Here is a 25,807-nt window from a genome sequence, read left to right as displayed (position 1 = left end):
GCGACACACAGATAGCTGGGAACAGTGACGAACGGCGTTTTAGCGAAACCGGGCAGAAACAAAAGACTGTGGTATTCTCAACAAGTGATATTGTGTTGTGAAAATGGTGTCTGTGCAAACAATCGCGACTATAGTCGTGAAGACCTTCAAAATTGTAAGTTATTATTGAACTACCCTTTTTCATACTTATGATCCTAAGATTCAGGTACCCTTGGGCGCGGCGGAGATCTAGTTAGAATCAAACGGTTTATTTAAAAAGTTGGTCAAGGACTCGCAAATGGTTGACCCACTTCCCGTTTATTTAAACCGACACAAAAGAGGAGGTTATGTGTCTATCAAAATATTTAACAAAATATTCAATTCAATAATGAAGGTTTAGTTTTGTGATAATAATGTGCTGTTAAAGATAAGCCATGTTTAAAAATCCAGACAAATGCAATGAATCTTGACAATTAGCAATTTAGGAAACGGTGTCAAGTAAACGTGGATGGAATTAAGCAATTAATTGAAATAGAGTTGACAATTTTAGTGTATCTATGAGTCATTTCAAATTAAATCATCAAACAAATGATTCATAGTTGCAACGGATGTTTGAGCGTATTTTGTATCAATAGTAACACGTAGTAAGGAAACTGAGATATTGTAAATTGATCACCTCATAATCATTAAACAAAACTTTATTTATTATTTTTCTTCGCACTCGCAGTTGGACTTTTAATGTAGTCATCATCATCATCTCAGCCTATAGCTGTCCACTGATGGACATAGGCCTCTCAATACGTTCTCCAGCGCAACCGGTTCATTGCCACCTGCATTTAATGTAGTGCAGACTTCGAACCTGTGCCACATGTACGCAAAAATAAACCTGATTAAATTATTGTTTTAGAAAACATAGCGTGACTAACAATTTAAATTATTCATAATCGTTATTAATTTTCAAAGAATAATTAATAATTTACAACAATAGTTATGATTCATATACAGGTCCACTTTGGTATACCGCAATTATTATCTTTCAAATAAAAATGTATTTAGAATTGATGTAATTTTGATATCTTGCATGTTAATTGAAGATAGTATTTATTGGAATAACTTGTATTTTGTTAAATGTTATGTTTGCGATTACAAAAGGTATTGAACAAACGAGAATGTGCAAACTTAACTAATCAATATTGTTGTATGATTTGTCAAATACTTCTATACTATGAAACTTTATCACAACTGGGTGAAACAATGCAACAGCAATGAAAATTTGTCACAATAAACGGTTCCCTAATTATTATCAGCTATGTTCTTACTGCCGTAGAGCAAACACTGTATTTTCGGACTCTTAACAATTATAAACTGTTTTTTTTTAATGGGACTAGCCCGCCACACATGCCCGTCATTTCAAATTTCGTGCGGGTGTCACTTTAAGTAGCAAAAACAAGAGACACCGCTCTACAATATGTATCGCTCTGTCTCGCTTTCACGACTATAACAGTTTACTTTGCGAGGCGGTGGTACTTGGTAGGCTCGTAGGTTCTTCTCAACATGTTGGTTATGACGTCACGATTTGCACCATAGTACAGGATACCGTTTAATTTACGAGGTGTAACTGACGGCAGTAAGGTTAATCGGCCCTTGCGGCCTCATTCCCTATCAGTGATAACGCCGCACCTAAATGATACAACGTGCTAACATTACATACCGCCACGATTACTTTTCTTTTTTAATTGTTTAATTTGACTTCACGTTTTGAAGTGCACGATGTTCTAAAAAAAAAACGCCTTGGATGTTTCCCTCGATTCTTTTTTTACTTTTTTCCCTGCTCATACAGCAGGGAAAAAAGTAAAAATTTATGAAGGAGGACTTTGTGCCACACAATAATATATGTAATAAAAAGTGCATCGACAAAAGCGTAGCAAAAAATGAATCTGAGGACAAGGTTATTGTACCTAATTGTATTATTATTGATATTCGTATACAGCACCTTTTTATGTGAATGTCAGAGTTTGACCAAAAATAAATTTATTGATTGATGGAGATCCCTAGAGCTACGAAAACCATGATGAACCATGGAGATTGTAAAAGCCTGTTTTACTATTGCATGTTACAACAAATCGCCGCTTACATACGTATATTTCTAACCAACTTAGGTACTATTTGCCCTATCCCTTACCTAACAAGACTAAAACAAACAACACCAGTGTCAAGTCATCATTTCAAAGTTCGATAGTCATTTATTTCTCATCTTGTGGTTTAATTATAAAACCAAGTAACACTCCGACCGCAATCCCCTTTGCGAAACAATACAACAAACAAATTTATCTGATAACACGTTACTCATGTAGGTAGTGCGGTAGTAAAGTACCTACTGAGTAATGCCATGAGTAATGGGTACGGTATTAAATAATCAACTTTATAGGAAACTAGCTGGTGCTCGCTGCGTCGCGCGTCGCCGGATGTTGGTTGCTGCTAAAACATTACTCTCTTTTATCCCCTCTTCCCCGACTTCCATTTCATCGAAATCGCTTTAGCTGCTTGAGCGTAAAGAGGTAACATAGGTACACTCACATCTTGAGTAGATGTAGAATGTGTGCTAGAGGCTAGAAATTTGAACCATAGGGTGATTAGGGAGGCTAGTGTCTAGCCAGCTGCTGGTAATTTTTTGGCATAGTATTTGCAGTATATATTTATGTTCAAAGTTTGTGTGACAAATACTTTGTCCGAATTCTTCGCACTGGTTTTAGTCAAAACGTTTGATTTAAAATAAAGTAGTATACTAGGTATATAGGAAGCATGAAGTGAAAAGTAGCCTGAATCTAAAGAATGTCTAATGTAAATAGAAATTGAGAAAAATAATCAAAATATTCAATCCAACAATTACATCAAACTGGACCAAAATTATAGATGCATGACATCTCGATCAACTGCGCATGCGCGAACAATGGCCGCCGATGGCTGTCCCGAGCGGCGCGAAACAATCAAATCGTACGCTATTTACCTTGAGCCAGCCCGATACGTGCCGCGTCTGTACGTGATCGGGCTCTGTGGTTTCCTACCACAGTTGACGTAGCAGGTAGAGAAGTACAGAAGATATACTAAGGAGGATAAAGCTAGGAAGGTTCGGCTCTAGGGAATTGATTGACTTTAATAATTGTTAGGGTATAGGTACAAGAGGGAATTATGCGGCTAATATATAGTCATAATAGCTTAGTATCCTATAGCTTAGAGCCTAGATTTAGATTTTTTTTTAACTTACCCAAGTGATAACTGATGAGTACTTCATTAGACTACTACTATTAATCATTCAATTCATTGTCGTTTCTAGCATAAAGAATGGATCTCTACATATTATATGTATGAAAATGAGAAAAAAAATCTAGCTTAGAATTCTTACAACAAACTCTATGGGCAAAATATTAGCTAACGACTTTGGTAAACTCGTACGTAAATTACAAAGCTCTAATAAACTTCAATTAAAGCTTGAATAAATCAGCATCTCCGTAAGATTTAGCAGGATACCGTCGAGCTTCCCGTCATTGCAATTAAACTGTTATTGAGACGGTAATTGTCAGCTGCGCGTGCGCCGCATAGACTAGAGACTCGAATAGATAAACACATAGAGGATGTTTGACAAGTCGCTCATGTTTACTAGTTTGGAGGAAGTCCGTTTGTATGTTTGTGTGGATTCCTGCGAGTAGTTAGACTTCTCACGGCGTTTAATTTTTTTGTTTAGGTCTATGTGTTTCTACGGCATCGGTAGAAAAGCTGACTTGGTTTAATTAATTAACTATTTATTTATTTATATATCAAAAACATATAAAAAGTAACAATAAAGAAAATAAAGTAGATACTGCGAAGACTTATTAGATTTTCAAAATTTTACTGCTACTGTCCCACTGCAGGGTAAAGGCCTCCCTTAGATTTTTCCACTCTATCCAGTTTTTTCATAATGTTTTTGTGGTTAATTAATTTAAAATTGCTAATTTATTTAACATAGCTTTCACGGAATCATTTAAAAAAGCGTAAAATCCTACATTTTCAACAAATTGTACATTATTTTACGATTAGTCTTTTCTAAAACTCTGAACTCTACATAATTAAGAGACAGTCAGTGTTCGTCCCCGTTGACCCTTACTCCTTAGCCCGATGAGTAACGATTACATCAAGTAATTGTCGTTATCCTGCGCACACGCATAGCAAATGAGATGAACAGACAGATGCAGGCGCACAAACATGTTTGTCTTTCTGCATGAAATGACTAATGGTGGTGAAACGTTGAATTACAAAATACTTAACTGATCTATTTTTCTTAATGTATTATTATGAGCCGTTGTTAGCGGTTCCCCTGAATGTCGGTTACAGCTGTAGAAACATTTTTCTTTTGTGATGAAGATAGATAATAGAAAAGGGAACGACGCTATAAACAATCACAAACACTAACAAGTAGTGACGTCATAAAATGATATTTTCTATCCGTCCAAATGAACTCCGGTTGGGTCCGAAACTAGTCGGGCTACCCCGATAATGCGCGTGAGTAAACCATTAAATCATTTAATAATTAATCATTCTCACGACAGTCACTACCAAAATATTATTTCAGTGAACAAAATTTGAATTTATTCAATTTATACTTACATATTACTATCACTATGTTACATATAAGTATTTACGCATAAAAATATACAAAATATGTGCGATTTTGATCTCATATCGCAGGTCAGTTATGTTGCGATGATAAATATTCAGACGCAATCCATTGACGATTGATACGAGGTCGGGGCGGTCGCATACTACTACTAATGGAACTCGCTTCTCGCACAACATTATTTATTTAAAGCTAAACCCAAAGAAGCAGTATTTGTGTAATCCACAAACGCACTAACCATGAGATACTTTTTTAACAAATGAATGACAACGGAACACCCGCAAAAAACGTTTAGGGCTCATTTACACGATTCGAGAAATATCATGCAAGTTGCTTCACATTGCGTTGCCACGCAGCTCGGGTATCTAAGGTGATAAATTATCGCCAGCAATGCATTTTAAATTGGAGGATTTTTCTTACATCGTTTAAATGGGCCCTGACAAAGCTAACCAACTAAAAACCATCGTCCCTTAAGCTTGTGTCCTAGGGAAATGATTGTCTATCTTGGAATTCGCCGAAATTAATCAGCTTTAGTAAATACTAGCTGTTGCCCACGACTTTGTCCGCGTGGTTAGAAGATATAAGTTAGGAATTTTTGAATGGAGTCTCTCGAAGATTAATAATTTTCCCTGTTTTTTCCACATTTACCATTATATTTTCGCTCCGATTAATCGCAGCGTGATGGTATATAGCCTAAAACCTTCCTCGATGAATGGTCTATTCAGCACAGAAATATTTTTTTCAATTTGAACCAGTACTTCCTGAGATTAGCGCGTTCAAACAAACAATCAAGATTCTGTGTGAATAAAATAGGTTGTGAATGCCAGATACGCATTTGCTCGATATCAAATAAAGACCTACAAATCTCGCCTCAGAAAAAACTTAAAAAGTAGTAAAAAGTCGAATCGAAAACCCTAAGTTCCTGTCATAGACGATGCGTAACCAAACGATCTAGAACCATAATTGAATATAAATAGGATTAGCATACTATTACGTGCATCTGTCCCGGAATGTATCGAGATAAACGAACTGTGTGTGGTCCATCTGTAGGCTAATATATTAACGTTTACATACAATGAGATTGGGTATAACTGCGCCTCATCTATGAACAAAACAGGGCGATAAAATTAAGAGGAGTAACAAACAAATTACATTACAATTCTTTCGTAGGAGTGAGAATCTTCGAGATCCAAGGCCAAAAAATGTGATCGAATTAAAAATTTTAATGGTTATAGATACGGCTAAGGTATAGGTAATCTATCGGTGGATCCCCGTTCATAAAATCAGCAACTCTACAGTTGAAGTACTTACAGAATGTTTACTAGAATTATATTTAAATATTATCTGAAATTGAAACGAGTCTATTTTACTAAAATAAAAAAATAACTTTTAATAAACTTAAGGTGTGAAATAAAGATAAATAAATAATAAAATAAAAAAGCGAACTTTCAAACAGACCATCATTTTCAAATTTACTTGCTAAGAATGTTTTATTTCTTCAATTGTTTTGAAAAAATAGTTAACACAGTCAGTGAACACAACCACAATATTACTAACTTATTTTTTTAAGAATGGCAATGATTGTGATGTAAGTACAGAGAGTCAATGTCAAATCATACTGATAACAATAACATCTCAAGAATAAGTTTTTATCAATACTCAGCTATTTATGATGATTGATTCCGATGCTTTTTTGTTTTATTTTACGTAGGAAATACTTTTATTTGTCTTCTTTTGAAGATTGGGTTTAGATACAATACACATTTTTTTAGACTATGCTACATAGTCTACTTAGATACCGCTAATTTCGCGAAACTTTTTTTCTTTGTTTGAAATTAATGTAGTGGTTTTCATGAAAGTGCAACAGATAAATATATTTGCAATGCACAATTTTAAAAATAGTTACTACGTCATACATTTATGAATAAATCTATGTATATACCAAACAAAACTTTGCACTTTGAATATATTATAAGCTCATTCATAATTTATTTTACTGTATTTTTAATGTCAGAAAGTCAAAGAAATCTTTCCATTAAAACTATATTATTTATAATTAATATCGTCAATCTAAATGTTATAAACAGTCAATTTAACAGAAAGTGGTACGAGAATGATTTGATCTTGGCCCCTACTATCATCTCTTAACGTCACACCGTTGTATTGTGGGAAAAAGACAGCGCTCTACAAAGTGAAGAGTGCCGTCTCACTTCCATAACTGCAAGAATTACTTTTGAAGGTGGTGGTGGGGTTCCTTGTATAAACAACCAATCAGCACGCAGTTCAGATAACCAGAGAACGTATTGATTTAACTACACGTGACAGCCCGCTTTGCTGTGGTAAACATTTAACTTTCTACTGTTAGCACTGTTATCTGATCCTCAAACAGACTTCTTAATAATCACTAGATATTGGCGTTTGAAAATCATGCGAGGCGACATACATTTAGTACGTAATGAGGAATTGAAATGATATGCGGTTTCGATTAGGCTTTTGTAGGAAATTCTTTATGAGTGAATGTAATTAATTTTTCGTTAGCCATTTCTAAGGCAGGCTACCAGTTTTAGCAACAGAGAGCTCTCTAACAGTAACCATTTTGACCAGCTATTATTTATTTATTTATTTAAACTTTTTTATTCAAAATGTACAATGGCGGACTTAATGCCTCAGGCATACTCTACCAGTCAACCAAAGAGTGATTCAGAGATATCAATAGCATGTTAATAGATCAACCCATCTAAGTCACCACTGCCTTTAGCAAGACATATCGTGCTTTCTTTTTATTCCACCTTATTTTACCACCAATCATAATTATTATCTAACGAATTAAAGATCCTCTCATATCTCTGATGACACTTTCTTAATAGAAATACATCCGTAAACGATATTAAAGATGATAACAATTGATTCAATACAGAGATCCGAATAGTTTTGCTCGAATAAATACCAGTTACAAGAAATAATGAGTAACGTTGATTATCGGGAATCCTGCTATCAATGTGTTATCTTATCGTGCACATGACAGAATGGACGGTGTGGTTCGGTCTTCGTTACATATTTGCAACAGTTTTCACTTTTCACAAATAACAATATTGCTAGGTCACTGCAATGGCATTTTTACAGTTAAAAAAAGATTAGTAAAATGGTGTGACTAGAAAATTATTTTAGACAGGTATTTTTATGATAGCTGGTGATTAGATGAAATTGCAGCTATAACTTTTTTGTTAATTTTCATTGTTGTATTTATAAAAAATCACACACGTTTCTAGCTAAATTCACGAAAAGCGCTTATATGCAATACTTAGGTAGTATCTACGTAACTCGATCGAAACCCTCAAATTCAAAACCAATCTAAAACCAAAAACCCAGAACATTTTGAATAATAAAACCATTTCCAACTTAATTATTAAATAAACAGGATCTGTCAGTGTATCAGTGAGTCAACGGAATGCCACGCGCGGCAGCACCCACAGATTACACTCATCAGAAGTGATAACTACACAGCTAGCAGGAACTAGAGCGTCTACCTGCTCAGCAATACATTGTCCACTTTCAAGGAAGACTTTTGACTAATGTTATCGCGCGCTGACTAATTGTGATCACACTCATTTAATCACAATGTGTTTTGTGATATTTTTTGCATTACATTTCAGTCATGATAAGCCTAATTCATAAGGATGGTTTAATTAAAAATGCTTTTTGCTGTTGTACCATTACAGATACGTAGGTAAAGTTTAGATAGTTTCCCGATAGATTGGAGACAAAAAATGATATTTTGTGAGTTTACGTCATAATATACGTACATGATTGCAATATTCTTCTAGCTATAGAGTCAAAATACAAGTACCCAAAATGAGTGCAGCAAACTTTTACCAAAAATATTTTTCAACATCCCTAACACATGTTCGTTATCTTTTCCAGGTCCTGAACATAGTGATCCTCGTTCTGTACAGAACTGGTTACAATGGCGAGTTCCTGGGGGTGGGTGGTACTTGGAACCTCAATGAGGAGAAGAATCCTGACGCTGAGATCGTGGCCTCCGGTGTCATTGTCGGCTACCTGATATACACACTCGCGCAAGTCGTCACTTACTTGTTTGGCACTACTGAACACAAGAGGTGAGGAACTACGTCCGAATCTTATTCAGAACTTTACTCTCACGTCACGTTATTGGTATGAACAGAAAATGTAGTTAAAGCTTGCTTTGTTAATGTGAATTATTATGTCGGTGGCACACACAGTACTCTAGAGAATGGTACCTAAATAGACTATGCTCATCGTGACGATGTCAAGGGCTGACAGTCGTAATGACAATAATTCTACGTTAGCATCTTTTAACAACTAACATTTTTGATAAAATGTTTAGCCTAGCCCTGTTTTTATTTTATTTCATACAAATAAATTATCAGCCTTTCAGGAGCATTTGGATCAAATTGAGTACGGAATCGTTTTGTAATAGAATTAACACATTGTATTTCAGAGCCCTGTCAGAAATTGTGATGAACTTCGTGGGAGTGTTCCTGTGGATCGCGGTGGGGGCTGTGGCGCTGCACTACTGGGGCGGATACCAGGGCGAGCACCAGTACCAGTTTGTGTTCGCTGAGAAACAGGTACGGGACTTGTGATACTACTACCATCTCTTAGAGTAAGCCTTATGAAAGCGAGCTCTGCTCAACGCCGTACAACGTACCATCTCCCTCAAAATTGCAGTGGTGGTATGTCTCGGATACACCGCATTCAGCTTAAGGTTTGATATGTCATATAAGAGCAGCAGCATGGCTTAGGCGAGCTTGTTATTACTTTATTTTTGGCAGTATTCTTGTAAAAGAAACGGGCAAAGAGTTCATCCCATTCCTAAAATAATTTGGACTTTGATTACATGCCCGGTTCCTGCGTAATGTTAGATCTGTTTTCTTAATAACAACATCCATGATTGCATCTTTCAGGTCGGTCTGGCTGTCGGCGCACTCTGCGTGATCAACGGCGCGGTGTACCTCCTAGATACGGCGCTCTCCGTCATACACTACACTAAAGAGATGTAACTTAGTACTAAACGTTAATAAACATAGTTTTATTTAATATTAAGTACCTTTACATACTGATACGTATTTAGAACGAACGACGAACGAGACAGTTGTTTACCGATTTTTGTCAAGTTTGAAAGAAGGATATAGGTAATCTATTTTCTTTTTTTGAACTTTGAATTTAAATTACATATTTTTTTTTAGTTTTAAGGTTTCGAACAAAATGTTTTTAGCTCGACATTTATTATGCGATAAATCAACATTCTAAATTCAAATCAGACTATGGATATGCTCTCGCAAGACATCTTCTATTTCCCACCTTCTTACTAAGTTAATATAGAACCTGTTTTGTATGACAGTTTTGATTTTATAATGTTATTATTATTTTGAAATAAAGTAAAGTATAATTAGTGTGTTTTTTTATTATATTATACCTTTAATATTGTGTATATGTTGTTTCTAAGCGCTCAAGGAAAGATCACTTTTACTGACTTTTGGGGAAATTATGGATGACGTCTAAAGTCGGATAGACGTTAATTAATTAACAATAAGTACGTCACTGTCATTCATTAAATTACGGGAAATGTGGAGTGATTCTTTGTAACATCTCATATAATATTCTACTTACATATTTTGATTTACAATACTTACGTAGTTAAGTACAAAATACAATGTTTGCCTTTTATGAGATTGAACAAAAATTGACATGACATGACATGACATGACAATGAGACATGTTATAAAGTTAATAGAATATTGAAATTGCCATATTTTACTTCATACACTTTCCTACTTTATATTAATTATGACGTATACGAACGGAAGGAAAAAAAAGGGCAAAACTATCATCTGGAAGAACAAATTGTCACAATTAACATTTCGTAACTACTTGACTAAAATAAGTAAATATAATATTAGTTAATAAAGTCTGCAAATATCTAGTTTCGAAAGGTCAGGAACTAAACAGGTAACAACATTAAGCGGGCATGGGATAACTATCCGGGGTCAATGCGAGAGTCAAATTAGCTGCCCTGGCCCAGGTCACAGGTTAAATGCGATCCGTCACCAGTTGACTCACTGATACCAAGGAGTTTGGATTAGTCTCCTAGACCTCATATCGCGAACTCCACGACTGGCTGGATACAAGAAAAAGCTGTCTAAATAAAAAACAAAATAGAAAATTTGAATTTAGAAACGCATTCGTCGGCTTTCTCGTCATTTGTTATAACGAAGTAAATTAACGCTTGATTGGAATTGAATCAGTTTTATGTAAGAATAATAAAATTGTTTAAAAACTAACAGTGGATCATATATACGTGAATTTAGTAACAATTTCGCCCAATTCCAGGGATTTTTTGAGTGAGTTGGACTTGGAAACCGCCAAAATTGCTCCACTAACGGAAACCGTAAGTAAATACTTCTTTCAACAAAACATAAAAGTAGGTAACTCTATATCACAAATCGTTGATAAAACTGACTTATTCATTACCGTAATGCGTGTATGCTTAACGAATAAAACGTGTTCAAACATAAAGCCAATGCGTACGAAATCCATGATCCGAAATCAGGACAAATGAACGAAGCAAACTAAACAGCCAGCACACCATTGCGTCATCTTCATACAATAACATTATACTGTGTGATATACAGTGGGTAATGGATATGAAATAATGGTGGATGTCGTTTTAATGTAAGGCGTGTCACGCATTAAACGAGTCAACGCACTCGGTGTATGCTGCATTGTTAAGTGCACACGAAATGTGTGTAGTCAATAGTGATGGGAAGCAGTATTTAATTAAACGGGAATAAGTAATGTAATTCTATAAATTATAAAAATATAACCACAACTAGTTGAACAGTCATAATTGAAGAAAAACGAAATACTATAATGTCGAAAGCTGTTCAACATTTATACCCTGAAAAGGTATCCAAAATAACAAGTTGAAGTTTCCAAAATGCTAATCACAAAATCACAAAGTAACAATTTAATGAGTATAGTACCAAATGCTCATACAAAGAGACTTGTTCTATATTAATTATCGTAAAGCTCTAATACAAAGCAGTCGTGTGTTTCCCATCACTTAATAACATTAGATCGTGAGCGATCACAGTCATTAGTAGAAACGTTTGCATAATTACATATTTATGTCTAAGTATTATAAAGCATTTCGTTACACGTTAACTGTCCAATGCCTGTTCTAAAACGCTTAAAGAGAGATTGTTATTATTGTGAAAGCGAGACATCGCTCTACGCCATTTATATCACCGTCTTGCTTCCACAATAGCATGAGTCCCGCTTTAAGAGGTCGTGAGGTAGTCCAGAGCACTCCCTGTTTTTATGTTTCGTGTAATATTGGCTAGCCTAGTTTTGTTATGGGGTTGTTAGCCTAGGTTAGGTAGGAGTGCCAGACAAACCTACTTTAATATCATATTTCTCTTTTAGCGAGATTTTTACTTATTGAGCTTATGGAAAGAGACAAGTCAGCTGTTTATCACGTCAAATATTTGATAGCCGGTCAGTTGGTTGAAACTATGTTTCTATATAACAGAAATAAATTGTAGCAGATTTGTAGCCGCTTTTTACTGTAGTAGGTCAAATAGGGGGCCGCTGAACAGATCTGAACAGGAAAATTTTCTACATTGTTTACTCATAGGGAAGGGACTTCTCATAAGAAACACATAAACATATTTTCTGTGACAAGTAGTAGCTAAATGACGCGAGGGTTAGAACTCTTAAATTATTGAAGGGCTCTTTGTGTAACTTATTTTTTGTATAGAGTCGGCGTCACTTTTACTTTTTTCCCTTGTTTTTTGTGTGACAATATTTTTGCTTTCACAATTTTACTTTAATTCGCTTCTTCAATTCGTAGGAAACCCCAACCTAGGAATCCCCATCTAACCGATTTTTCTAACTCCAATTGCTTTTAACTGAGTTATAAGCGTACTGCAGCTTAAAAAATATAACGAACAAGTGATTATTATAACCCAGTTTCGTCAATAACTGTACTGTCAAGTGTCAGTGGTACCAAGGCACACTTCTAACTGTCACTCTGGTCGCGTGTAGCCCTGTAAAGGGACGGCCATTAGCATAGAAAAAAGGTCCCGTTCGTTACTTATCTGATGGTTAATGATGCTCATAAACGCGACATGGATTTATTGCTCGTATTGTTTAGAATTATATTTAATTAGTGTGTTCAACAACAAGTGAAAACTTTTACCTGAAATACTACGAAAAGTATGAAGTTCATTATTTCTGAAATTAGTTACAGTTGGTCGTTCTAAGGCTACGTAATATAGTAGACGGCAAAATTTATTAAGAATTGGACATTCATATACTTTAATAAAAAGGGAGTTAAGTATTATAAGTAGGTAAAAAATTAAGTACTAATTCTACACAACTGTACATAATTATTACGCACTAACCACAAGTGATGAGTACAGTCTATTGTTTTTTCATCTAATTACACGTGCGACCTGCATTCACAATTATAACAGTATACTAATATTCACACAGACGTACATAATAGGTGTACTATGCAGATAATTATAAAATGCGTTACTTCCTGTTGGTACTGCAAAGGTATATATAAGTATGTCCCTACTTTAATGTTTTCTTACTGCTCGAGTTATTTTTAACAAAAGCTATCGATTTTGTTTGTATTACGAGTATCTGTTCTTGTGAAAATAACGCATCTCACAAATCAAAGTATCAACCAAAATACAAATAAACAACTCTCCACAAAATCTACAAATTGAATATTCAATAGACCACTAACTAGATCGTTACACCAGTAATTACAGGCTAAGGCTACAGAAATTACACTCTTTATACACAAAGCCAGTCATAAAGGGACACTGTGTCATTTCAGCAAATAGGTCAGAACTACAGCCTTGATACGCACCCCCGACGGAGGCGGGTTGGCGCCAAAACTGGCGACGAAATGGCGCCAACCTACGTCGCCGATATGGCGGGACCCCGCTCTATATTGTCTAAGCCATGCACTTGCGGGATAATATGAATAAATTAGAAGAATTTGTAATAAACAACACAATCAGTCGATTTTGTAAGGTTTTTTGCTTATTTTTAAATTACAAAACAGTTTTAAAAGACCAAGAATACTTAAATAAAGGGGACGAGGAAAAATAGAGAAAAATAGTTACTAAATATTAATAGTTTTAATATTATTAACGTGTACCAGAAGTTTAATTATAAATAGCTTTACTGAAGAAACTCTATCCTTGGCTCAGAAGAAAAAGTAAATAAATTAAAGTACAATATTTCAGCTACATACTTATTAATCGTTCCACTAACTCTGCGTCACACGAATACTAAGTAACGATCAACAACAAAACGTTTGAATTTGGTATTGCAGCGGAAAATATGTCAAAAATTCAAAATGTCCGTTCGGCTACGTGTTGGTAAGTAATGGTCGCAAAACAATAGGCCATACCGACGACGTCTTAACAACACGGCCGTGTTCACAAATACTCATTGTTCATAATACTCTTTGCCCTTACCTATAAAACCACACTTATGGTCTAATATTTCATTTATATGCGCTGTACGACTGGATTTTGCCTTAAAACAATATATTAAGGAAACTTGAGGTCGTGTTACAGTTTTTAATGGTACTCTAGTGCACTTCAAGCATGTATTCTACATTCTTCAGATAAGCCTCGTCATAAAACCCCTGCTAGCATATTCGCGACAGCAATGTTTGACTGGGACCAAGTCATTAGCAATACCATAGAAACACTGCATTTCTCGCTTGGTACATGGTACAATTAGCCCTTGTTGTACCGTACAGCAAGGGCTAATTTGTAGCAGTAAAGGTAGAACCTTAATAATATCCGTAATCACTTTAAATATTAGAGAGAGTAAGATGGCTCGAAGACAGAACTATAACGTCGAATCAAGATAACATTAAAACAGAACGAAGATGGCCCAAGAATGGCACTGAAAAGAAGAGCTAATGCCCAGGTTTGGGTTAAGAAATGAGGCTAAAGAGGTTTTTTAGAATTTTCTAAATCTACCAGCGAGCTCTACTATAAAATATATTTTCTCGTAAGACAAATGCATAAAAGCGCAGTCATATTTATCTACATCTAAAACTCAGCTCTACAATACAGGCGCACTAGGTAGGTACTATAACAGGTACCATTTTCACACTTAGTCACACCGTTTGTACTGCAGATAGAAGATCATTATTGTTGCTTGATGGCCTTGCGCACGCGCACCTATCAAGGCCAATGCGAAGGTTAGCCCTTGTAAAAAATATAATACGGCAGCCAGTGTCACTTGTGTTTTTAACATTATGATTTAGTTAATTGGTCTAAATTAAATATCTCACGACTTAAGTGGTAGGTACCTTGTACGGTTTTTTAGGCAGGGTATTTTTGTGCATGGATTAAAAAATAGATAGAACATTCTTTCTTTTCAACCATATTACAAATTAACCAAAGTACCTGGATGACTAATTTCTTCTCTATGTTTCTCGATAAAGATTATACTTGAAAACAAGATTGAAACGACATTTTATAAGAACAAAATTTCTAAAAATCCTGACTCGATCTATTAAGACCTATATCGCTCCCGAAAACCGTAAAACCCGTCTTATGTAAAATTTCATAAAACGTAGAAACATTCAAAGATATAAGATACTCGTCGTATTAGATTATAATAGCTCGTTAGAGAACAGTACCGCAGGGTGTTTATCACCAAAACAAAATTAAGTATTAGAAGTATCCTTCACCTGAAATGATCTAAATACATGTTAACTCTATGTAACGATTTTCCTTAAAGAGTATTAGCTAAACGTAGGTACAGCAGACCTTCACCGAGATAGATTAGTCAACTGTTGAATGGGAGGATGTGTCCCATACAATATTACGCATATTCATTAATTACGTTCAAACCTCATTAGTTTCTTGTAATTACTCATGATTTCTGACGATGCGGTTAAATTACTGTAAAATGTAAACATATTTCCCAATCCACTGACGTCTGAAATACAGGAAAATTTTATAGGACTCATAAATGAATCACGTTTTACTTTGAACAACAGGTAATTCACACATGCGTAACTTTGTCACAAATCCAATATATCTAACATTAATTCCAACCTAGGTGCTAATTAAGTACATAATTATGTCTTGTAATACCATACAAAAGGCATAATAGGATACGGCTGTAAGATAATTATAGCAAAATTGGGGAAAACTAGGAAATAGGTTTCATTTAATAAAAATTATATCCAATCCTAGCTTCTAACGACAAATTATTTTATCTACAACTAAGTTAAAATGAAAAAAATGATCTGATATGAAAAGTTATGTAGTTTAATTTTGTATCTATAATGCAAGCTAACACTTAAAAAAAAAGTGACATTACTTAATTCATAGGCCTAACAGATTTAACACGAATTTAGTTACTACACCCTGTTGAATCCTCAACTAAAGATCACAGCAGGTATCTAAGCAAACATGTTTTATTTTCGCATAGCGATCGCGCGATCGTCGTGCGTGCGGCTCGTATGTGTGCAGTTATGCGCGGTGACTTCTAGACCGGAAAACACTAGAAAGTGGCTTTTCAATTTACGAATAGCTACATAATAAATGCGTTTGCGCCGATCCAACGCGCACTGTGATGGCAATACTCGATGATGGCGGACCTTGATTGATATCCTGTGTTACAGACAATGAACTCGATCGAATATCCCTCTATATGTATATGACTTTTAAGTTAGTCTGATTTTGCATTGTAGATACAACGGAAAATTATTATATTTTGGATTGTTAAATTCATGTTTTTTTTTTTGATATCACGATTAAGTATTTAATATTTTTAGCTTTTATAAATGGTTGTTATAAATGGTTTAGCAATTTTCTTCATTTTTATTTACATAAATATATCACCTATGACACTGTACATGTTATGTTTTAACTATCGTCCCATTGGTCGACAAATTTTCCCTCCTATTGTGTGGAATACATTGAAAATAGGAATACGTTGAAATTGAATTTCATTTTTACCTTTTTCATGTTCTCGAAGGCACTTGACTGCGAGTGTTTCATGAATAATCATGTCAACATCAATAGGCATTGCGCGTGTTTTTACAGCAGTGACAGTAACATTAACGCATTCCAAGTTTTCTAAAAAAAGAATATAATTCATGTGCAGTCTATTTTACTTTAACGATTATGCTGTCACTGCAATTTCTCAAATATTTTATATATTTAATTGCAAAAGCACTTTGTTAGACATTTTGTCATGGTAGACTAGATTCATATGAAGCATTACAACTAGAATCTGTACTTGTCGCAGTTAAGTAGAAACGTACTGTACCATGTATTATTATTATTGAAATTTTGTCGAAAAAGAAATAAAATTTACACCCAGAAACATGAACTCAATTCCTGCTGTAAATCGTAAACTATGATTGAACACATCCATCAAAATATACATTCCATAGCAAATAGTTCCATTCCATTATTTAATAAATAAGAATGGTTTCGCAACCATCTCATCTGGTATCCATGGTGCGTATTGATCACTGATTAGAGCGAACGTGGACCGAAATAAACTAATCGAAAGCTTTAAGGGAACTGTTTGTGACCATCCGCGGCCGAACTCGAAGGGAAGTGTATTTTTATGATGGCCTGGTATTTATCAAGTGTTCGTACTTACGTACCTACTGAAGTCTTTGTGGTACCTTAACTTTAAGACCTTCTTATGTTTGACTGTCGTTACTTTGAAAGCCTACATTTGTGGCAGAAACGACTTGTGACTTATGTGTAGTATACCATAAAAGTCAATATTTGTTTAATTTTAGTTTCGAGACTTTTCCGAAGCACTTATCATGTAGGTAGGAACATCGCACGGTAAAAGATAATGTGTGAGCAGCTTTACAAATGAATGAAAGCTGTTTACTCATATGCTACGCATTTACTACGCCACCGGTTCTACGCCGATACGTCCAATTCTACTTGACCTCTCACGATTCCCCCGTTACATTTCGCAAAGGGCGAGCAAAGGGAAAACGGAAGGACAGTTAGAGACCATTAGTCAATTGTCAAATGAAGCATAGAGGAGCGCGGATTGTCGGGCGAGCGGTAGTCGGTTCGCGCGGTACGCTGGACGCACTCGTCTGCACACAGCTTAGTAAACACCTCGCGGCAACGAAAGCGTCTATAATTTTGAATTTCGAAGTGCAAGTGAAACAAAGGAAACAAATAAAATAGTGCGTTCATTGTTGCTGCTAGGAGGTTGTAGTTCCTGTCTTTGGTAAGATTTTTACGCAATTTCTTTAACGTAGCTTTATATTAAAATATGATTAATTGCCTATTGTTTTTATTGAATCTATTAGATATTAATGGGAAACAAGTTTTTTTTAAAACTGAATGTTAAAAAAATGTTAAAAAAATATTGAAGCACTTTTAGATATAAATTTCGCATCTAAATTAACTTCAAATAAAATCAAATAAACTATATGCCCCTTTGTGGTTGCGGAAATTTTAAAATTACATTTATAATTTCTTTTTAACCTATTAAAATTTCAGTTATAATCCACTATTTACTACATATAATATTTTGAGTTCCTTTTTTTCAAAACCGACAGATATGTTCAAAAAATGAGAAAGCTTTAGTAGTAGAAGTTCAAAGTCACTGAAAATATATTTCAGTTTACCTTTCTAAAAACTTATACGTCCATAAATAAACTACTGATTAGCAATTATTACCTGAACGTTTATATCACACTTGCATTCTAAAAAGCTTTACCAAATAAATAAATATAAAGTTTCAATCATGATCGCACTCGTATATCACATTCAGTCACAACACTAATGATGTTTTTTTAAAAATATTCGTTTGGAAAGCATAACGTTACGTTCCGTTCCAGCGATTGGCATTCAGCCTGTTTATGATTTATGCGTTGTCGCTCATAAGCCACCACTTTTTTTATTATTTAAAGACACGCGTATGAACACTTGTTTGTATTAATAGAATTAATTATTTTCGCGTTAATTAGTTGTACGATCACGCTATGTTGAAGGTTCGGACTACTTCGCAAAATGTGAATCGTACTTAATTAACAAAAAGTCGGTTAAAGTTATTATGTTTTGTCCACGACATTCATCAAGAGAACAACAGTCATTATAACATACGCCATATTTATCATGGTTTAAATTATATCATGTATGTACTCATAAAATTGGACACTTTAAGTGTCTTGTTTAATGATAACACTTTCTTATAATGACTGTACTACAAAAGTTTTTATGGGGACTATAATGTTAAATATTATTTGTGGATCAAAATTTGTGGCTTGATTTTGCCTATGTAGTACCTAATTTTTATCAACACTTTTGTAAGTTAACATAAATTAAGTTAAAATAATATCAAAATACCAATACAAACTGCAGAACAAAAACAACAGCAAACAAAATTGAGAGAAATTTCTAATCCTAGGAAAAAATTCTGACGTTGCTGGAAATGAAATAACATTAATAGCGCAGGAAATGATCACATAAATGCCCAGCAATAAAACAAGACAACACGGGCATGAAAACCTCATTTCTACGTTGTTTAATTAGAAGTCAACCTAGTTACACATACGGCTATCAGAAAGTCTCCGAATAGGTTGTAAAACTACGAGTATCTTAGCTTTTCTTAAACCGTATTGAGGTCGTCCAATTATCACAAGAATAAGGTGAAAACCAGCGAAAAAACTGCGAAAGACTACCTAACTGTCCTATTCAAACACTCTTAGTTTACAAAGGCTTTGCAAGTCTCATTGACAGAACTATTAAGGTCTTGTTTCTTTCGTTTTGATGGTCGTTCTAAGAAGGATATGTTAAATCTGATCACCCTTGAAGCTACCCAGTCTTCTGGCACCTCAATTACTTCAAAATAAACTTTCAGGTTCAAAGAAATTGATTCCATGAACAATGTCCACCAGGTTTCTGAGTACGGCGGTGGAGCTCGAGTAGTGTGGGCGATGTCGGCGGGCGACAGAGAGGCAGAGGCGCAAGCCAAGAAGGGAGATGAAGCGGCTTCGAACGACCGCGACAGCAGGGCGGCGGCTGCCATCAAGCAGTACTGGTGTGTGGGGCTGCGAGCCGTCGAACTGGTGAGTAAGGCCATAAACCTAGTAGCATTAGTACTGCATGGCTTTTCTATTAGGGATGAGGGGGATAAGGTAAGACTCAACTTAGTTGTGAAACTGGATAAGAATCCAAATGATGGGAACTTAAATGTTAAGAGTGAACCAAGGTAGAATCCGTTTAACACTATGTTAGAAATATTACCAGTCTAAATTCTGGTAAAAACTATAAAAGAGGATTGAGAGAAAGACTGGTTAAAGGCATTTGCTAAGAGCTAAAGTGATTGAAGTTAGTAAACTGCCATACATAGAAACAAGAAATCAGTTGGAAATCGGAAAGAAATATTTTGTCAACTAGACAAAACTCCTGCTCTTAAAAAAGTTACATAGATCACATTTTTCCGTATGCGATTGCCAAATAGAACAAAGAAAGATCCAAATCGTAGTAGTTCATTACAACTACGACGAACCATTAAGAGTATTGTATAATTGGAAATCGATACTGATCGCGCGCTGTCAGTAATTACTTGCAATCATGACGAGTATGGGAACTGGCCGCGCTGTAGACATGATAATTTGCAACGACACACTGCCCTTGAAACAAAGAGCCCTTTAGACTTGTAGCTAGTTACATGATGCACTACATCTCATCAGATTTCCATTGATGGTTGCTGTATATCGCGAACGCCATACTTAAGTAATCCGAAACTCTTATGGAAAATCATTACGTAAATAACGAAAACCATTGACAAAGGAATATATTCACCACTTAACTAAACGAATATTGTTTGTAAATAAAATATGTTATGAATAAACATGTTTATAGTTTCAAATTAGCAGAAACTAAATGGCACAACAAACAAGCTAACACTATAAAGCCTGTAACATGACGTAAGCTGGTCCTTTAAAGGATAATAGGGCTTCACACAGCCCAGGATGCCTGAAAGTCTTTACGTTAACCGACTTATAAGGTTGAAGACCGCATCACTGAATAGCGACGCTTTGTCCGACAATATTCAATTATATCTACGTAAAAAGCTATAATAGTGACCAAGTCTTTTTAATATAACAAGGCTACAATCACGTTAAACAAGCTAACATCAGATAAAAAAAGAACAAAAGTTAGTCGCTTTATTGACCACAACAATAGCACAGACAAAACTAAAATGCACAGAACCAATAAAACTATTTCCTTAGTCACCGAATGACAAAAATTTCAAGAAAGATGCTACTTTTATTTATTAACAAAAAATCATATAACGGTTTAAATTGAATAGAAAGTGAAAACCGTGTAACCATTCATGAAGCTTGCGGTATCGGGAAAACGTTTACTTGTGGTAAAACAACCAAAAGGAGAAAATAAGTTAACAATGTGACCACTAGACCGACGTACCGATGATACTTTCACTCAAATACCTCCGAACACTTGTTTTAAACTAAATTTTGTTTTATCGGTTTTGTTAAAGACAATTTGAAATACGAAGACAGTTATATTGTATTAAGACTGTAAAAAAGTTAATGAGTCATCTGAAAATGGTTTCACTTGTATTTTTATTGAAGATTTATTTTTATAAGTCTTATTGAAAAAAGTAAAACTTCATGCTTTGTTAATTATGATTCCGCAACAGCTCTTATTATTTTATTAATTAAATATATTTGTTTCAGATCATCGCAGTGATAGCCATCGGTTTGATAGTCGGCGCCCTGTACTCCCCTCAAGTAGTCCAGTCAGACCATAGACACATCGCCGTTATCTATTCGGCTTACTCAAGTAAGTTACTAAAAAAAGGAGAGTAATAAACCTCCTTCTTACTTAAACATTTTAAAGCACAAACAATAATTTGGTTTGCATTTTACACTAGTTCATTAACTATTAAGTTACAACTTTTCTGCATCACTCACTATAATCAAGATAATCAATTGTAGTGCGCATCCGTTTTCCATAAAATTTGTGTCTTCTGTTACCCGGTTAAACATGTTTAAAACTTTAGATAGACTGCCATGACCTGATTCCCCTTAATAGTGTTTGTCCTAATCTTTCAATTTACAAACAATTGTCAAATAATCGATTCTAGTTCTTTCGGCACATTTTACGCTCCGCAGCTTAGGAAATCTGGTGGCAATTATCAAATAAAGTAAACTGGGTGTTATGACACGATATTGATGAAAAACCGTCTAACGCTTACCAAATTAAACAAACAATTGGGGACAGTGTCAAACACCTTTATGGCCGATTTGTTTTTAATTTAGTGGGAAATTGTGTTTTAATCATCCTTACATCCTTCGAATTTCAATTGTGATTTGAGACTTTATGGTTTAGTGAACATTATCGATTGTCTTTTTTATCAGCAAGAAAAATATATGAAGACGTTGACCTTTGCCTGGAAAAAAAACGAAAAAAAATGTTGCTACTTCCAAAAATGTGCTGAGTAAATTCTCTTATGTCGAAGCCATGTTTTCAACAGTTGTGAAAAGCGAATTTAACGCTTTATGATAATAACACAGATATAGTTTGCCATAATAACATGTATAAAAGCGTTATCATGATACGTTTTCACTTCACAGTTAGTTAAGTGAGAAATTAGTTTCATTGAACTTTATGTGAAAGTGAAAACTGTAAACACTTGTAAACGTAAACCATCAACCGTAAACCAATTTACGATAACTTCCTCTATGCGACGTTGATGGCCAAGATTTATTGGTATCACTACATTACCGGTAATTCCGTTTATTGCGCTGTTTTCTCTCATATAAATTATCGTAGTTTTTATTAATATTCGATTGGAAACGGTAATGATGTTCTATTTAAAATCCCGAAGTTTCGAAATTAGTGCAATAAAAATAGAAACTCGCAAAGATTTTGTTTCACAAACTAATTGTGTCGATCAAATTTTATCGTTTAGTTCCGATGTGAAATTACCTGAAATAACTGTTTTGTTTAAAAAACCTAATTGTTTAATCATGGACATTAGTTCTTTTGTTAATACAGAAGGATGTGAAGTAATTATATTCGATAACAACTTACAACCAATATGCAGTTAACTTTATTTAATGTTAAATTGCACTCATAAACCATTATTAACTACCTTAATTTTTGCATAATTACTTCTTAAAAGGCATGAATTATTGGTAAAACAAATCAGATAAAAGAAATACTCATCTACTTCTTCATCTACATCTTTATAAAAACTACTACTATTTAGGACTACAATACATGCTATCTTTAAAGTTTAGCAATTATAAAATTGCCATGACAAAGCGCCAGTTAAAGATAGACATTTCATAACTTGGTAAAGCTTTACTGTACGGTCTGCTATGAATTTTCGGGAGCATCCATTTACTATAGTCGTATATTACAATGGCACAATGATACAGGCTACATCATCATCACCGGCGTGCTGATCATCGCGCGGCTGTTCGGCGAGTCCCCCGGCTGGAGGACGTCCATCGGTTTCTCAGTCCTCGGTGTCATCATGTTCACCGCCGCCGCCGCTGTCATATTTTATGGTAAGTCTCCTTTGAAACGTATTTAATTTTTGTTTCTTTTTAGATTTGGTTTTTACCGGACAACTTTATTTACTATTTGTTTTTGTTTTGTTTATTAGTTGCCAGTTTCGTTTATGACTTTGTTCTTTTTTAATTTTCAGTGTTTTATTTTTGGCTAGTTAAGAGTCTGATAGCGTTTCTAATTATAAGTATAACTAAAAAGTTTGCGGTTTAAATAAATTGCAGTTTTGAATTAGATTAATTTCTAAGGCCCAAAGTGGGCGATGCTGGTGTAACTGGCTGGACTTTTTTTATTATTTATTACTGTACGTTTCTTGCGTACTTATATTAAATTGCACGCGTATTTACGATGTAATTATCTAGTTACTTATTTATTCAAGAATACAAACAAGTGGTAATCTAGTAGTTTCTACGATCAGTCATCCGATAGACCGTGAATATTACAAGCGCAATAGATTAGTCCCACTTTAAACTGGTCTTAGAATGAGGAATGCTCAAATACGCAGGTTTACTGATTATACAAATACTTTGTGTGATGATGTAAGTGGTACACTGTGTTATGTGATTGACAGAACATTGTTATGGAATGCTGTTGGTACATATTATGTATTTACACTTCGAGTTTCCGTTTATTATCGGGTATCTTTACGAGTTATTTGTTTAAATAAATTGGTATTCTCGCACACTTACGGGTCAATAATAGTATAATTTTAGCAATAATATTTTCTTTCACTAACGTACTAATTAAAAGGTTTCCATTATATGATTTATAGTTATAGGTAGTATGAAGGTTTCTATTCACAGATAGTCGTAGTACAATAATTATTATGCACAACACATCTATGGACCCAACAGGCTGTATAAGGCAGGGCCATGGCGCTGCCTATTAAAAATGTAGACAATTAGTCTATGGGGATTCGTGTTAGGAATGCTTCCGTTCGTTTCTAACACAAGTTGAATTTATATTGTTCGCACCTACTTATAATAATGAAGACTATCTTTCTTTATTTAAGTATTTTAATAGTAATTTTCAAGTGAAAGGAATCTCCTTTTCCATAGACTTTAACATTATCTGTATTTATTTTTCAGATTGGCACAGGTCATATTACGCGAACCTCCGCCCTAACAAGCAAGCTTACGACCTCCTTATAGCTTCAGGAGTGTTCGCAGTGATCGACGTCGCTGTGTTCCTCGTCCATGCGTTCATCACATTCAGAGAGGAGGCTGACTATTAAGTCACTCCGCTAATATTCAACTGATCTTCATTTATAATTATTATCTACTTTCGAAACCAAAGTCCATGTAAACAACCTTTTTTACCGCTACCATAGTTGACATATTTTAATTTCATCATTTCGAATGCATCCTTTTTTCTGTTAGTCTAAACTCAATTTTCAAAAACCCGTTGTAAACCCGTGTAACCGACTTCTTTTAGTTTTAAGATTTTTTAGAGTATTATTTTGACATCATTTTAATTTTAAAGTTTGTTATTGTCTATGAATTAAGTTAATTGTGTATAGGATTATTGTTATAATTATGGACCTTTTGGGTAGCTAATGCTTTATTCTTATTTATGTACCTTTGAACTGTTGCCCTCTGCAGTAGCTACACATATTTCAAAGCAGGCAGGCTATATAACTTTAAAAAAGGCAGACGATTTTCATATCACAAAAGGGAGGCTATTTTAATTTCTTAAAATATGGCAGACTATTTTATATTAGTTATTTTTAAATTGGCAAGTTATTATAAATTATTTACCAAAAGGCAAGCTATTTTAAAACAATTAAAAAGGCAGACTATTTTACAATAAATACTTTAAAAATGGCAAACTATTTTTAATAAATTTTTAAGAGGCAGGTTATTTTAAGGCAGTCTATTTTAATTATTTCTAAACAGGCAAACATATACATTAATTTAAATGAAGGCAGTCTATTACCTAATATACGTAGTAACAATTTTTATTTTAACAATTGGCAACTATTATAATAACTTTAAAATCGGCAGTCTAAATTATACTGTTTTCAAATATTGATTGGCAGCTTATAAAAAAGGCAACTAAAATAATGGCTTTTTTAACCAATGTAGATGTTGCAAAGAGAGAGAAAAAATAACCAATCACGGATCAGTTGCCCTTCGTAGTAGCTACGTCTTTAACAGAAATCTACATTTTGGTTAACGCACTACGTTTTTATTTTTTAAATAAATGCACTAAGAAGCAGCTATACCTAAGAGCCATAGCAGGCAGCTTTTGATTTTTCGGCTTTAAATCCAGTATAATAATAAATAGGCAGTTTTGTATTTTTTTGGCAGCTTGAACAATTAAACACATCTTTTCTTGTGCAGCTATTAGTTATAATAATTGAAAAGCAGCTTTACATCCCTTAAAAATAAAAATCTAATAAAATATTGGCATCAAAGCAAATCTAGACAGCGGTTCAGAACGCAACGCCAGAACAAACAAAAAATCCAGATTATTTTTTATGTTGGCAGCACCGACATTCTTCTTGTATTTTTTTCGCAATGCTACTTTTTTCGGCCGC

At 34.5% G+C, this 25,807-nt stretch overlaps 2 protein-coding genes and 1 non-coding gene across 3 annotated transcripts in view; 2 read left to right on the top strand and 1 right to left on the bottom strand.

The window, feature by feature from the left end:
* LOC113494724 lies at nt 1-24,958 on the top strand. Its single transcript, XM_026873162.1, is given in 9 exon segments — nt 1-154; nt 8,555-8,751; nt 9,114-9,243; nt 9,580-9,679; nt 10,960-11,063; nt 19,617-19,787; nt 21,426-21,531; nt 23,136-23,267; nt 24,357-24,958. Coding segments are annotated over 9 exon segments (1,137 nt in total). The 5' UTR covers nt 1-103; the 3' UTR covers nt 24,503-24,958.
* LOC113494722 (adenylosuccinate lyase-like) overlaps nt 1-25,807 on the bottom strand; it is a 32,980-nt gene that overhangs the window by 3,676 nt on the left and 3,497 nt on the right.
* On the top strand, nt 22,281-22,394 carry LOC113495505. The gene has a single exon (XR_003400728.1). It is a non-coding gene; the product is annotated as a small nucleolar RNA SNORD90 (small nucleolar RNA).

The sequence above is a fragment of the Trichoplusia ni genome, chromosome 6 (genome assembly GCF_003590095.1).
Source record: "Trichoplusia ni isolate ovarian cell line Hi5 chromosome 6, tn1, whole genome shotgun sequence".
In the NCBI taxonomy this organism is placed as follows: domain Eukaryota; kingdom Metazoa; phylum Arthropoda; class Insecta; order Lepidoptera; family Noctuidae; genus Trichoplusia; species Trichoplusia ni.
The sequence above is the reverse complement of the archived record's forward strand: the minus strand, read 5'-3'. Positions and strand labels throughout refer to the sequence as shown.